The sequence below is a fragment of the Falco naumanni genome, chromosome 1 (genome assembly GCF_017639655.2).
Source record: "Falco naumanni isolate bFalNau1 chromosome 1, bFalNau1.pat, whole genome shotgun sequence".
NCBI classification, from domain to species: domain Eukaryota; kingdom Metazoa; phylum Chordata; class Aves; order Falconiformes; family Falconidae; genus Falco; species Falco naumanni.
The window spans coordinates 80,908,328-80,925,366 of NC_054054.1; the positions used below are offsets into that span (position 1 = coordinate 80,908,328).

Below are 17,039 nucleotides of genomic sequence, written 5' to 3' on the forward strand. Positions count from 1 at the left end.
TAACAGCTAATGAATATGATGGGTATTCCTAACTAGCTTATTATATTGCTCCTACTTTTACTTGTTCCTCACATATATACCATAATGACCATACACTTGGCAATACAGTGGGGTGGGAGGGGGAGTGAGGGGGAGCGTAAAACAACATAATATAACTGAAACAAATCATAAAAAGTCACAAAGAATGGCTGATACCAGGATCCTTCTTTGTAGATAAAGGCTTGAAGTTTGTAATTTCTCTAAAATTAAGTATTTACAAATATCTTAGTTTTGTAATCTAGTCTGAGCTTTCACAGTCCTTTATATAATTTGTATTAAGTCATAATACTGGAAAGGTTTTTAAACAATATATCATGGATACATCCACTACATCTAGAGATGATTCAACTTTATATTGAATTACCTCAGAAAAGAAAATTATAAATCACAAACGGGTTGAAACTGAAGGGGGTTTTTTGGTTTATTTTACCATGCACACTCTTCAGTTGAAAGACCATAAGTCCTGTAGATACAAATTACCATATCACCATGAACAATGTAATTGTCCTGACAGAACTCCAAACAACCATCAGATTTAGTTTGCCTTTAGATGCCCATGTATAACCTCAGTGTAAGGCAAAGCAAGGCAATTTTGATAAATGAGTACTGTGATACATAAATAACTGAATTAAGAACAGCTAACTCAGGTGATATGATTAACCGTTTCTTCCTAAGACAATAAAAAAATACATAGGTTAGTTTGTCACTCAATTCCCTCCTCTCTTTGTAACCTTTAACTAGGTTCTACCTCCTTCCCTTTGTTTTCCTTTGAAAGTACCTCATAGCCTACCTCTAGAGGCAATTAAAATATCAACAGAACAATCTTTGCCTCTATTGGCAATTTTGACTTTCATTGCTTGCTTAGCAAACTTTTAACTGAGATTCGAGTGTTCTGTCTCTTAACAGACTTAGAAAGAAGCATAAAATCCACAGTTTGGGTTTCTGAACTCTTTAATTTTCTTGATACACGGCTATTTCTTTAACCTGGATATTCTCTCTCTTGTAGTGCTTAGCCACTGGCACAGAGTGAGGTGCAGTGAAAGTATAAAAAAATATATGCAAAACCCACAGATGACAGTAGTTTTGCAAGGCAGCCTACTAAGGACATGATTAATTTATGCATAAACTGGAATCACATCCAGTTAAAGATTTATTGAATGGAAAGGGAGAAACTAAAGTGATGGTACTGATGTTTCATTGAAGTATAATAAGCACCCACAGTCGAGGACACAAACTTGGTGAGAAGTTGTGCAGCCAACCCAATCCAGACTACAGCAGGCAGCTTTGTTCATCTCAAGCAAAGTTCCAAAAATAGTAGATTATGCATTTACTTTCTATATTTCATCCCCCTTTCCTGGATATTATTTTTGTCATTTCAAATACAAAAATACTGAGCAAACAATTTGTCTGGATAATTTTTTACCAGCAATGGATGTTAGATTTGTGATATTTGTAAGAATCTTCACATTGTGAAAATAAATAGCGCTTACCTTTATTTCTTGAGCTTTCCTGATTCTTTTCCTGCTGCAATTAAAAGTAGAAAAATATATTATTTACAGAATTTGTTAGCACAAAAAAGCATAGACTACAGATCCAAATGGACTGTCTAGTTCATGATCCTTCCTGCTCCAAGATAAAATCAGCTACACTTTACTGGCTGCAGGAAGAATCCTACATACCCTGTTTTTAAACTTCCCTAGTACTTTTCACATTTTTTTCACAATGACAGTGATTAAGCACTGGAACACATTGTCCAAAGAGGCCATGCAGTCTCTCAGACTGTATGCTCTCAGATGCTCATTATTCAACTGAACAATACACTGAACAACCTGACGTAATTTTGAAGTTATATCTGCTTTAAGCAACTGGTTAAACCAGGTAACTGTAGAGGCCACTGTGAGCCTAAATTATTCCATGATATGGATAGGGTGTTCCAGAACCTTGTAAACCCTGAAGCAGTGCTTAACCATCCTCCGTTTCATCCTGAAAGTAAATTTGCCAAAATCTCCTCAACTACAAAAAAAAAAAAAAAAAAAAATTATTTTTACTGACTTGCTAACATCACAGTGAAGATAGACATCATTTCATCTTTAAAGCAAAAAAAGTCATCTTCTCTTGCTTCAGTTACCTTCCAGTCTTCTCCATTTTTAACAATTTTAATATGCCTAAATAATTCCAATATTTTAATTCAGAATTGTCTAGAACCAAGGATTTTTAAAAATACATCAGCTCTATAACTGCATCATCAACCCATAACATATATTGACATATTTCAAAATAACATTTCCCTTCCAAAAAACCAGTATAACACATCTGCTTTCAACAGGTTTTTCACTATGATCCCCTTACTTGTTCAGTCTTTAAGCAACTTTAACCAACCAGTCTTTTTCGATAGCACTGTTACCTAGTTATTTTTTGTATTGGATTTTCTTTGAAATACCATTGTATTATTTTTCTGTAAAAATGCATTTAAAAATAACATAAAACCATGTTAGGAGGTAACAGGAAAAGATTCCTCCTGCTGAGGCAACACCACACAAAAATGGATGTAAACTTCCATATTTAGAAAACAGTCAGCTGGATAAAGCCTCTGAATCTCTTTTTTTTATGAATAAGCAGAGCAAGTCATTCTCACACCTACATCCAGAAGACTAAACTGGAGGCAGCTGTTCACGGAGTGAGAGACTTTATATTTCTTGTTATGCAAAAATACCCATCTTTTACCTCTGGAAGACCAAATTTGTATTTCTGTTATTCCTTTAAAAGTCTATGTTTGAGACATTGGTCACGTAAGTCTTTTAGTTATTATTTCTAATGATGAGGAACAGGAAAGGAGGGCAGAGGGCAGGAGAGAAAACTGAGACAGGAGTTAGCACTGGGGTGCACTGCAACACAACCCATTCTATGATTCTGTGACTGACCAGTATCACATCATTTGCACATGGTATGAAACAACTCACAGGCAATTTAGAATCTCACAGAGGTGGATATTTCTTTCATATTCCAGTAAAAACAATAACTTTTAAAATCCTTATACATATTAATATAGTATTAATTCTCAATACTGATACCAAGAACTGAAATAATGTCAACCAGTGGGTATGTGTGAACATATCATATGTATGAAATGGGTCACGGCTAACTTAGGTAGGCACTAGACAGTTTATGAAGCAATAAAATCTCTGAATCCTTTCTATAAAAGTATAAAAAAATACTTTTTCCATCAGCCATGTACTATGCTATCTGGGTGTTAGTCTCAAATTTTGTAAATATTTATAGAACAAACTTGTTAACCAGAAATCATGAAAAAGGTACTTGCTCTAATTATGTTAGATGTGTTGATTTATTGCCTTCAAGCTAACAAAGCAGCATGGCATCAAAAATTACTTATAAAAAAAATTGTTTTGGAGTTAACTCAAAATCTTTAAATGGCTGAAACTTATGTTTTTACTATTTTGAACTAAAAATCATCAGTGCAATACTTTACTGAAAACAGCCAACTCCAGCCTCAAGCTTCCTTCAAATATACATTCCAATAATTTTTCAGAAAACTTTTTACATTTTGTATTTTTACTTGCACAACAATTCCTGTACAGTGCTTTCTGAATAATGAAGCCTAAGTGCTTCTGAAGTTATTTCTTTTTTATTTGAGCAAGTACTTATTAAGCCACATTTTCCAGTTGTATTACTTGTTTCACATGCTAAAATATGGAATGAAAATCCATTTGAAAATTAATGGTATATTTACATAGTTACTTACTCTTTAAGCAGCTTACTTCGTAAATGCTTTACATTCCGTATCTAAACCATTATGATGTCTTACTAAAAGGCCTGATCTCCCTGTTTAGTATTAGTAGTAGAAACTCTTTTACAAGAAAGAAACAGATAAAATACAGGCTGAAACTGGAGGGGGTGGGGTGGGGAGGGGGAAGCAGCAAGTTAATTAAGTACATTAACTAAAGGACTCACTGAATACTCTGAAACTACAACTAATGCCACAGCTCTTCTGTTTATTCATTTTGATTTCACTGTCTGGCACACATCTTTTGTTTGCTTGGCAAACATTGAATAATTATTTTCTACTTGGGCAATAACTGCTACCATAGCCTGTTCTCCTCTGTCCTCCTCATTGAATTTTAGGTTTATTTGATTTTCTGACTGATGAGTTATTTCTTCAGAAATGCCAAAGTCCACATAACATGAAAGTTTGAAAGTATGTTTTCTTTAGTATCACCTTTCTACCTATAACTGCATGTGTTCATTAAACGCCTTCATACCACCTACATGAGAATGAACACAGTAAAAAATCTGCCACATAACCTGATATTCAGTATTAAGTATACACTGAGCTATTTGTCTTCAAAGACATAAAAAAACCCTATGAGAATTTACTCAAGGCAGTAATCTACCCACAAAATTTCAAACTTTGCTTTTACACAGTTATACAAAGAGGTTATCTTTGTTTTGGTACTGTAATTTTTCAAATATTTGATGCTTTGTAAGTTTATGCCAGTAAAAATGATATTGGAAAGAGGCTAAGTCCAAACCAAAAGGGCTTGTTATTACGCAGCTCTTACCACAATCATTTAGTCTTATGTATGTCCAGATTATACATATAAATCGATGGAAAAAGTTAATGTCTACACCAATATGTATGTCTTTTAATAGTATACCTTTTGATAGCACTTTTCCCAGTTACCATGCAAATAATTTCAAAATAAGACTTATTACCTGTCTTTGAGTAATATAGAAAAATATCACCTGAAACCATTTCTCTGCATTCACATTGCTGTTTAAACTTTACCAAGGAGTTTTGAAATTGATGAAAAGAATAAAGCTATAATCAAGTATTTTATAATTCACATGGATGTAAAAATGTTTAGCTACCATTAACTTAAGCAGTGAGGCCATCTAATCTGCAAACAACTAAAATGTATTATTTCAGTTTTTCTTATTTTGTAAAATATGGGTAGTGATGCAGTATTTGTGTTGTTCCTGCAATCTGATCTTACAAACCCAAGTCAATGACTTTTCTTCTTGTTTCAAAACAAAGAAGTATGTCTAAACCTATACCTATCCAGAGAGCATGTTTTCAGATTTCTCCATAACTACATTAGAAATACTTGTCATATATTTTTTTAGATTTATTTTAAAGAAAAGGAAAAAAAAATACTTCTGCCTTTATGAACAATAAAATATAGTGTACTAGATTGTAAAGCATTTTCACTTACCCACTTAATGTTTCCTAAATCAATGAATGCTGTTTCCTGAAATACAGGTTATGATATGACAGGCTGAATTTACAAGTAAATCTAAAGTCCTGATTTGCATGCTGCATTAAAACTATAGCAGTATTTGTAGTATTGCTTAACTCCTTTGACATTTCTTTATAAACTACAGTCAGCATTTGGTTTAGAAGAACTGTCTAGTACTTTCTTCTAGTCTTCACAAAGGAGCATTTGCTTTTATTTTGATTTTATACCTCTTCAGAGGTCAGAGAGCGAAACTTAGACTTTAACAGGCCAGATCATTGTAAACTCAGTGGAATTTTATGAGAAGCAGTCTGTGCTTATTAAAAAAAAAAAAAAAAAAAAAAAAGGAGGGGCTCACGGGGGGGTCAGGATTTAGTGCCAAATTGTAGCCAAGTCATATTAGCACTCAGATGCTAGCATTTATAGGTTCCATGAATCCTTTTTAGTTCCATGAAGCTCACTAGTCTTCCCCCCCCCTTCTTTAGTTTGCAATTAGAAGAACAGATTTTTTTCCAACAAAGTTGCAAAGCCTATAACGTCTGCTCCATACACTACAGTAAGTAGATTCTGAAGTCTTAATCCAAGCACTAATTACTGTATCAGAGTGGTGTTGCAGAAAAGCAATCTTAAAAATCAAATCATGGCATCAAAGGCAAAGAGAAACACTGAAAAGGATAAGGAAGACTTTTTAGGGAAAACAGTACAACGAGCTCAGCAAAGTTAGGAAAGAAAATTGCCTAGATGAAATTTTAAAATAAAAAAAACCCCAGGACTTCAATGACTCCAAACCCCCCACATTTCAAGGAAAGAAGGCATTAGCTGAAAACATCTTTTATTTTCTTTCATTTTTCTAATATCTTTATTTTTTTTTAATTTCAGCTGAAGATTTTTGAGCAGCTTTTCATAGCTTAGTTCTCTCAAAAGACTCAAATTTTAATTTTAAGTTTTATTTAATTTTAAGTTGCTATTCCATCTACTAAGAAAAAAAATTGCTAGCAGATCGTAGACGAGCCTCAGTATGATACATGTCTTGGGCCAGCAAGACACTTGGTAGCAGCAAAGTGAATCCAGATGGAAAGAGAAGTCCGTAAACCTTAAGTTATTTCAAGATTAATGGGTGATTAGACTAGGTGTAGCAGACTACGTGTAGTAGACTAGGTGAACTGTGAAATTAACCTTCTGCCTAGGGAAAGCCTGCTATATTAGACTTTTCAACTGAAAACATGGAGTTAAAAAATACAGAAAAATTTATACTGAAGGTGCATTAAATACAGACTCTTGCTTATTATTAAAAGATAAAGTATGCAAATCAATCTATACAGAAAACCACTAAGCAGCAATGATTTGTGTTAGTGAGTAAGTGTTATAAGCACCTATAACTTAAGAAAATTAAGTACAGATGCTCAGGGAAATAAGAACTACTTGTCCTGATGGGAAACAAACAAACAAACCTCTCAGAGTCCTGGAACATGAGAGAGGTAAACAAACAACTGTTCATCAAGACAGGTATTTCCACTTAGATATTTTCACTTGCATTTGTGCAGGATGTTAGGGTTCTGATGTTAGTTGGCCTTAAAATAAAATAAAATAAATCTACCCATATGCTATTAGAAAGCAAGTAAAAATGTGCAAACATCACTGTACTAAGTAAAACATGATAATTCTGTCTAAACACGGTGGTGTGGAGGAGTTAATAGACCTGCATTTGCGCACATTTCTGTTATTTTTATCCTGTAATGCATTATGATATGCATACAAAATATTTTCACCTCATTTATTAACAATCAAAGATATTATATATATTTAGTGTCTAAATAACACCAAGATGATTACACAAACCACAATATTCTATTGTTATCTATTGCTACAAGTAATCTGTAAACAGGACAAATCGTCATGCATCCCAGGATTTTTTATCTGCTTCAATACAGAAAAATAGTTTTGAATTTAACAATCTCCAACCAAATTAATCAGACAAGTTGTGTGGCTTTGCATGGTTTTGTGTTGCATCACATTGTATCAGCCTGATGAAATGTGATGATGCAGAACATACTAGAACTGTAAAGAAACCTTCCTGAGGTGTCCAACAGACTGAATTAAATGTAAACTTTTCAAAGCACAGTGGATGAAAGTGGAGAAAATGTTAGATTTTCTGCTGTGTTTGTGAACTAAAAAAGATCATGGATGGCTGACCACACAAATCACTATTCTGGCAAATCATAAGTTATAAACTATTTGCAATATATATCAAACTAGGCTCTGTAAAGAAACTGATTTAAATACACACAGAAATGCTTTTGCAAGGTTTAAAAGCTGCTTTTCTAGTGCTATTTTCTCTTTGTCTTAACAGACAAATAGTATTGGTATCTCTTAAAACATCCTAACATTTTGACATCATCATTGCTTAGAAATGGCATTATTAGTAACTAATGCTGGCATAGTATCAAATTTTATTTAGAAAAAGAGCTTCATATTAGCAGTAAGGGGAGTAGAGCAGGATGGTCAAAGGGACTGTTAATGTACAGTGATTCCAAAGAAGGTACACAGCCATTTATAAAAAAGACCAGAGCTGAATTGTAGAGGAAGATAAGATTCTAGGACTAACAAAATCCACCAGCCATTTTAGAAACAGTAAAGCTATTTTCTTAGTCCCATTTAAATATGTATCATGGGCATTTTGTTTGGTTTTCTGTTTTTGACAGAAGTGTTGGTATTTATAAACCATGAATGCTGCATATAGAAGCATATTGACTTCCACTTAATTCTGTTTTTAAAAGGCAAACTACATACTTGTATTGCATCTAGAGCTTCACTCATGTCTCCACCTGAATCATCTGCCAAGACTCTGCGTATGTGTCTGCCACAGGGGGCTAATGATAAAGAAGAGGAGCCTGATTTCTTTCTTGCAAAACTCAGTCAAAGTCTCTTTTCCCATGGTGGCTGTATTTAAAAAGTAGCTGCTGAATTAATGGAATTCTTAAAATAAACAAAGTGCTAATTAGTCTAAAACCTGGTAGATTGTCCTTGATATTTGACAAAAATTAAAATAATTTAATAAACATAAGCCACTAATAACAGAAACTGATGAAAAAGGGAGTGCAAACTTATTTGCTTGATTAACATTTTATAATTAAGATTTATCATTAGTCATATCATAAAATGTAGTTAAAATGCAGAAAATTAGTTTTGCGTTCATTACATTTAATGTTCATTCTGCAGTAGGGGTGCTTTGTTACTATATAGTAAATCAAAATAATTAAAGGAATAATTAAATATTATCTTTAATAACAAATGAGAAATACCAAGAAAATTATTTCTATTTATAGTTTCATGTTGTTAAAACATACACAAGCTATAGCGTAAAAAACAACATATTGGCTTATATTGATACAACAGCTTTAATTATAAAAAATCTGAATTATACGTGTACAGAAATTTTTTATTCATGGATGAAATAGTAGCATGGTCACAGCCACAGAAAACAAGTGCACATACAGCACAAGACAATTTGGTTTACTATTCTCAGAGCTAATTTGATCAGTGACATTATGCTGAAATTTGCATTTCAAAAAAGTTTCACAGAATCAGACTTCAGACTCTTAGCAACTGCAGTACAATTACAATTTAAACCAAAAACGTATGCAAAGAAGCAGCAAACATTTACATTTGTAAAGCTATTCTGTTAAGTAGCAATAAGCAAGGCCTTGCTTACTACAGTAAGGAAGGAAGAAACAATGAGCAAAAAGCGATCCATTTTCTTGTCAGAATACTATTTACTACAGAATGCTTTGTAATTTAATGACTGCAATAGGATTCTTGCACTAATATTCTGCATACACAGCTCAGTCTTGTTTGAGGTTGACACCGTTTACAGCAGCAAATTCTGGGAAAATAATATGCACAGGTTGTTATTGTATCAGCTAAAGCATCACATGAATGTAAGACTGTGTGAAGGAAACAAGATGTGGGGCAAGGTGGCTAGGGAGAAGTAAGGAAAAATATAAAGCTGTTGAAGTTCTCACCACTAATGACATTCCCAGGATTTGGTATTACTAGATATTACAGACTTAGAATAAGCCTTACAGGCCTCTGGAGAAAATCTGATGAAGTCTTGAATTTATGAACTTTAATTCGTGGGACCATGCAAGGAACTCAACAGTGTTTGGAAAGCCTAGATACAAGACTGAAAGATTTGTTTAATTAGAAAAACCAACCAAACAACCCACAAAACCCAAACAAACAAACCCCCAACCCCAACAAAAAGCCAACCACAGTGGTGGGAGTGGGGATAACTGTGAAATCTGTGGATTGGGTTCTTGATTTGCTGATTTAGATCCCCGAGGAATAGGAAGAACAAACACGGCAGACTCGGGAAGGGCAGTATGATGAAGCAGTTGTTCCCCTTTGTGTGCAGCAAATTACAACCCCTCAAAGGAAAGGGGAAGCAGAGAAAAAATAAAGATACGCAAAAGTTCCACATCACCTTATCTACACCTATAGACTTGAAGGAAAACTATTCTCCAGATCAGGCTTCAACAAAGCATGCACTTTCTTCTGTCCACTTTCCATCCAGAGAAGTTCTACACAAAGGGTAATTCACGGTACCTCTATTTAGGCACATCTGACTGTGCATTGAAGCAAATGGCCTAGCTAAGGCCAGTGCGTGCCCTGCTAAGCATCACAGTGGCCTGGGACTATGTGGTGCAGAGCCCAGAAAGCCTGGCCCTCAAGGTGAAACAACTGCCCTGAGCCAGCGGTGCAGTCTGATGCCTCATGTGCTTCAGTACCATCTGAATTGGAGTAGCTTCATGCTGATGTCACCATAACATTGTACACACCGTATGTATACACTACGTTTTACATTCTACAAAATAAGACTTCCTTTCCAAAATAAGCAGAGCGAGAAAGATTAATGGATTTTAAAAGCAACAGTTCTTCAGATGGAATTGTTGATGATTCATGTGGACATATTTCCTAGAACTACTTACTCCCTAGTGTAAAACGACCTGCCTGCAGCAGGCGGCAGGTAGCTCCCGAGGGAAACAAGCACCCTCCAGTTAGGCCTCTGCGCCCTGAGGACTACTGCAGCTGAAAAGAAGCTGAGAAGAAGTTATTACTTTTATCTTATTTTTAAATTCAAGGATCTTCATTTCACTAAATCATTGCTTTTTATTAGGATTATAAAGTTTTCTATTTTCTTTTTATTTCCGCTGTAGGATCTTGTCCAAAAGGAAACTTAACGATTCTACAGTAATCTTTCCTTCATTTTACTAAAGTGGAGATGGGCCTGTTTTCCAAATTCTGTCTTTTTTAAAAATGGAAAGAATCAGAGAATCAGACTTCATACTTTGTTCTCCAATGACAGACCAAATAGATGTTAAATATATAAGCAGTTTCATAGCACATGACAGAAAAAAGTTCTACCAATTTTATATGGCTGTACAGTGTTGTTGGGTTTATAACACTTTAATCATTAAACCACTTTATGCATGGTTTAAGCAGGGGAAGTATCTGCTTTGGCATTGAAACATGTACCACTACAGCCAAAACATCCTACATACTAAAGACTCTATAAGCTAATTTATGTAGTCAAATCCAGGCTAAAACTCTCTTTAGCCAAGCTGGAGGAGCTATGGATGCCACGGAAATGATGGCTACACAGATGTTGGTTGTTGCTATTTGCTCATTTTTTGTACTAAACTTTGAACAGACATTCAGTGTAGAATTACTTCCACATGTATAGACAGTATAAGATGTACTTTCTTCCAGACTACCAAGAAAGAAATGAGATAACATAGGACATCTGATAAGGTGCTGTAGATGAATATACTTATTTCATATAGTTCTTAATCATATTCAGCATATATATTTATTTTCAAGTTATCTGAGGACACTCCAGATTTGAGTAGACGAACAGGGAGAAAGATCTCCAAGAGGCAATATTTTAGCATACTGAAAATTATAAGGGACAGTATTTAATGGGTATTCTATTATCTTCCCCCTCAGGTGAGCTTCTAAATCTCCATGTACCTTCACAATTACTGAAAATATTTCCTGACAGTATAATGTTATTCTCCCCACCCCTAAAAAAAAAGAAAAAGGCAAGCAGCATAGATCTTAGCTGCGCAATTCCCATTTACATTAGTGGGAGTAATTGGCCTAAACTACCTTTCTTTATTATTTTAGAGATGGTTTTAAAGTGTGATTTTCCAAAAACCACATAATATGCATTCATTTTATTATTCAGCCTATCTGAGGCACATTCAGATCTTATCTTTCGTCTGCAAATGTTCATCTAGAAAAAAAGAAAATCTGCAGGAAGAATGACAATTGGAGTGTAGACACGAGAGCATCGACATCAATTACCTTCAAGGTAATCAGTTAGAATCCTGGAATGCAAGTAATATTTAGTCTCTGTTAGGACATAATTATGAGTAAAACTGTGGTATATCTACCAGTATTGATTAAAAACAGTATGATGAGAAATTTCTAGGAATAATATTTAGTTTCAGCAATTCATCTTACAAAGGCAAATAAGGTAGTGTTGCAAAGGAGAAGAAAAGCTCATGGTATGAATATTAATCAGTTACACCCACCCTTTTGTAACTTGTTCAACTATATATTTGAGGAATACATTCATTTTAACCAGAGATCTGATGAAAGTTTATAGCGTATTACCCACCGTGTGACATTTAGGAAACCAGAAAGTAAATTAGGATGATTTTTTTTCCTATTGAATCTAAGAAAATTCAGGATTAGCTCAGTATCTGATTGACGAATTTCAACTAACTTTTTAAAATGAATAATGAACTAAAGCTATATACACTACTGATACCAACAATTGGTTACAGCCTCCCTACAGTGAAGCAGACAATTATTATAAAACTTTCAGTTATTTTCTCCTGAAGTTCATAGTAAAAGCAAGTAACTTTAAGAAAAAGAAGCACCAAACAACTATTTAGAGAGCTGAAATAAGATTCAGTAAACATGTAAAATTCTAATGTAATTGATAATATTGTATTTTTTTAATTATATTTCTTCTTTATATAAAAGAAAATATTTTTTTTTCCTCCTTGCCCTAGAGTGATGCTAGTAGACACAGCTAAACTAGGGTTTGTTTTAAATAATCATGAATGATGTCTTGCAAACAATTCCTTGTACCAAATCAAAGACTTTCATTGCATTCTGTCTAATGAGTCAGTAGATACCAGGAAGTAGTCACTGGAAGAAAGATGTATCCAAATTAAAAACTCTATCCTTTACTAATTTTAAATAATAAAACTTCAAAGGAAATTATTTGAAAATATTAAAGTATAGAAAGTATTTGAACACTCAGCAAGTCTCGAGCTAACAAGGAGAGGTGCCATGCTGGACCTTGTTCTCACCAACAAGGAGGGGCTGAGGGGGAATGTGAAGCTCAAGGGCAGCCTTGGCTGCAGTGATCACGAGATGGTGGAGTTCAAGATCATTAGGGCAATGAGGAGGGTGCAAGATCATTACCCTGGACTTCAGGAGAGCAGACCTTGGCCTCTCCAGGGACCTGCTTGGTAGAGCACCATGGGATAGAGCCCTGGAGGGAAGATGGGCCCAGGAAAGCTGGTTAATGTTCAAGGTTCATCTCCTCCAAGCTCAGGAGTGAGGCATAGATGAACAGGGAGCTCCTGGAGAAACTCAAACACAAAAAGGGAGCCTGCAGAGGGTGGAAGCAAGGCCAGGTAGCCTGGGAGGAATACAGAGAAATTGTCCAAGCAGCCGGGGATCAGGTTAGGAAAGCTAAAGCCCTGATAGAATTCAACCTGGCCCAGGAGTTCAAGAGCAACAAGAAAAGCTTCTATAGGTACATCAGTGGTAAAAGGAAGACTAGGGAAAACATGGGCCCTCTTCAGAAGGAAACAGGAAACCTGGTTGCCCAGGACATGGAGAAGGCTGAGGTACTCAACAGCATTTTTGCCTCAGTCTTCACCAGCAAGTGCTCCAGCCACACCACCCCAGCCGCAGAGGGCAAAGGCAGGGACCAGGAGAATGAAGAATCGCCTGCTGTAAGAGAAGATCAGGTCTGAGACCATCTAAGGAACCTGAAGGTGCACAAGTCCACAGGCCCTGAAGAGATGCATCCACGGGTCCTGAGGGAACAGGCAGATGAAGTGGCTAAGCCACTCCACGTCATATTTGAGAAGCTGTGGCAGCCCGGTGAAGTTCCTCCTGACTGGAGACGGGGAAACATAGCACCCATTTTTAAAAGGGGAAATGAGGAATACCTGGGGAACGGCAGCCCACCCACAGTCTCACCTCTGTGCCTGGCAAGACCATGGAACAGGATGCTAAGGTGCATGGAATATAAGGAGATGATTGGTGAGAGCCAACACGGCTTCACTAAGGGCAAATTGTGGCTGCCAACCTTGGCAGCCTTCTACAATGGGGTTACAGCATTGGCGGATAAGGGAAGAGACACTGATGTCACCTTCCTGCACTTGTGCAAAGCAGTTGACACTGTCCCACATGCCATCCTTGTCTCTGAACTGGAGAGACAGGGATTTGATGGCTGGGCCACTCGGTGGATAAGGAATTGGCTGGACGGTCACACTCAAAAGTGTTGCGGTCAACGGCTTGATGCCCAAGCATGGACCAGTGACATGTGGCTTTCCTTTGTGGTCTTATTGGGACCGGCGCTGTTTAACATCTTTGTTGGTGACATGGACCAGTGGGACTGAGTGCACCCTCAGTGAGTTTGCAGAGGACATCAAACTGTGTGGTGTGGTCGACACACTGGAGGGAAGGGATGCCATCCTGGAGGACCTGGACAGGCTTGAGAGGTAGGCTTGTGTAAACCTCATGAAGCTCAACAAGGCCAAGTGCAAGGTCCTGCATGCAAGTCAAGGCACTCCTAAATGCAAATACAGGCTGGGCAGAGAGGGTATCGAGAGCAATCCTGAGGAGAAGGACTTGGGCAGGGGTGGTTGATGAGAAGCTCAACATGATCCAGCAACGTGCCCTTGCAGCCTGGAAGGCCAACGCCATCCTGGGCTGCATCAAAAGAAGCGTGACCAGCAGGTCAAAGGAGGTGTTTCTCCCCTTCTACTCTGCCCTCATGAGACCCCACTTCTGGAGTGCTGTCTTCAGCTCTGGGCATTCCACCACAAGAAGACATGGACCTGTTGGAGCAAGCCCAGAGGAGGCCACAAAGATGCTCAGATGGCTGGAGCACCTCTCCTGTGAAGACAGGCTGAGACAGTTGGGGTTGTTCAGCCTGGAGAAGAGAAGGCTCCGGGGAGACCTTACAGCAGCCTCCCAGTACCTAAAAGAGGTTTTCAAGAAAGCTGGAGAGGGACTTTTTACAAGGGCATGTAGTGACAGGAGAAGGGGGAATGGCTTTAAGCTGACAAGAGGGCAAATTTAGATTAGATACTAGGAACAATTTTTTCCCTGTGAGGGCAGTGAGACACTGGAACGGGTTGCCCAGAAAAGCTGTGGATGCTCCATCCCTGGCAGTGCTCAAGGCCAGGCTGGATGGGGCTTGGAGCAACTTGGTATGGTGGAAGGTGTCCCTGCCCACGGCAGGGTGGTTGGAAATAGATGATCTTTAAAGAGCCTTCCAAGCCAAACCATTCATTGATTCTCAGATCTTTAACAAAAACAAAAACCACCAGAACCTCCTCAATATCAATCGCAATGGGATTGATCTTTCATAATGTCTAGTACCAGCTTATTGTAATACAGTAGTTACTATTAATTTTAACATACTTCTTTATCCAGTAGAATACTTCTAACAAATAGTGTAACATCAAATAATGTTAGACATACCAACAAAGCTGAATAAATTCTATTAGAATAATGTAATATAAATTATGTATTACTTGCATTGATGTATGCGTATAATCCTCAGGTAAAATTAATATATATTAATAGCACTTCCGTGAACCTCTCTTGAGAGTGGAAGATTGTACTGAGACCTCAGCAAGGTGATAGACCTTCCTTCTCCTTAGAAATTACACTTGAATTATACATTGTTTAGTCCAGGCAACATACCCAGAGTTACAGACTATAAATTAAGTAGATGACTGAAAAATGTTGTTTGGTTTGTGTTTGTGAGAAGAGGGGACATAGAAGGAATAAGCTTGTTAGATTTTTCTTATTTCAAACTAATATTTTGCTGCAATGCATTGAGTAGGGGAATTAAATTGCAAAAAGTTATGTGATAGAATTAACAATGAACATTAAGTAGATGTTATTCATGTCATGCAATGTTAAAGAAATATTTATTGCTATTATAATTGATTCATATAAATGTACTGTTCGTACATTGCATTGTTCATACATGTTCATTCATATGAACAGTCTAAATGTAGCATAGTTAAACCATATTACATGACAACTCAAAAACGCTGAAGAGCTAGAAAGACATGTCCAGTGAAACAATCTCTTGCTTATCTCTTGAATCTCTTTCAACAAGGTCAAATAGTAACATTTTTTTATCATTAAAGTTTGGGAGATCTTTGACTTCCATGGTTTAGGGATTAACCTTTGATGCTCTTAAAAGCAGTTAAGCATAGTTGTATCAATGCATAACAATCAACACAGACATAATTAAGACAACTTTTCATTAACCTGTCATTAGACTCCCCATTTTCTTTGTGTGTCAGGCCTGAGCAGAGCTTCTGAAACCTTTAATATTTTCAATGGGCATCTTAACATTTAGCCCCATTATTTGAAAGGCAAATAAAACCAGTGTTTTGGGGTTGCTTTTTTTTGCAGGTTGTTTTGTTTCATTTGGTTGGGGGGAGGGTTTGTTGTTGTTGTTGCTGCTTTTTGGTTTTATTTTTTTATTTATGTAAACTATATCTGAACTTGAAAGGCATCACATTCTCTTTGCTCTTAGTTGAAGGGATTTGAGCATGCAGATGGATCTAGTGTTCTTGTCTGGTAAGTTTTACCAGGGAATCAGTTATCAGAAACAAACAGAATGCCCTGAGCTGCGCTATTTATATGATCCCACCAGCAAATATAAAAGAGGAAGAGTAAAAATTTAGATGTCGTAACAACTATTTGTAGTATAAGCAGTCACCCTGCCCAGAACTGGAGACATTTTAAGGTAAGCATAGACTACTTCAATAACAAAGGCCCACAAGGTAAAAGGACAGATGTCTATAAGACTTTCTTAATAATATTTTGCTTTGTAAATAATGGAGATAAAGTCACAGAGCTTTCCAGCTACAAAACTCTCAAAAAGAAAAGCTGCTGAAGAAAGCTAAATCAAATATACCTAAACCTGACATACATAAACACAGGTCTATGTTTCTTACTATGGCTCCTTTGCAAAGCTTTCAGATTAAAAGACTTAAACTGATCAGGAAAATAAACACTAAATAAATAGCTTACATATTGTGATAGCAAGTACTTTTACTGCAAAAAACCAAAAGCCATAAGTACAAATGAATTGTTTAACTAAACATCTTTGTAACAGGTGATCAGGACAGTTGCTATTGTAAAAGCTAAAAAAGTATAGTAGCATTTCATCAACTATGGTTTTATCCAAAAAAATACCAGATGATGTGCTCCCACTGCACAACACATTCTCAGTAAAAACTTATCACCATTCAAAATTACTACTGAAAAAATTGTTAGGACAAATTAACCAACGAAGAAGAAAGAGTTAAAACTAGTGATATATTTTCTTAGTGTTAAAAACAGATAATTTATTCTGAACTTGTTATTCCACCACACAAAGTATAGGAGTGAAAGTCCTAAGGA

The 17,039-nt window shown here is 36.3% G+C and overlaps 1 protein-coding gene across 4 annotated transcripts in view; it reads right to left on the reverse strand.

Moving 5' to 3' along the window:
- FSTL5 (follistatin like 5) overlaps positions 1 to 17,039 on the reverse strand; it is a 320,790-nt gene that overhangs the window by 270,227 nt on the left and 33,524 nt on the right. For 2 of the 4 annotated variants that reach the window (XM_040601355.1, XM_040601338.1), the window contains exon 3: positions 1,530 to 1,560. In XM_040601355.1, the coding sequence (XP_040457289.1) occupies positions 1,530 to 1,560 (31 nt within the window). Of the gene's footprint in view, positions 1 to 1,529; positions 1,564 to 17,039 lie in introns of all 4 variants that reach the window. The other 2 variants (XM_040601348.1, XM_040601329.1) reach the window with 1 other exon arrangement.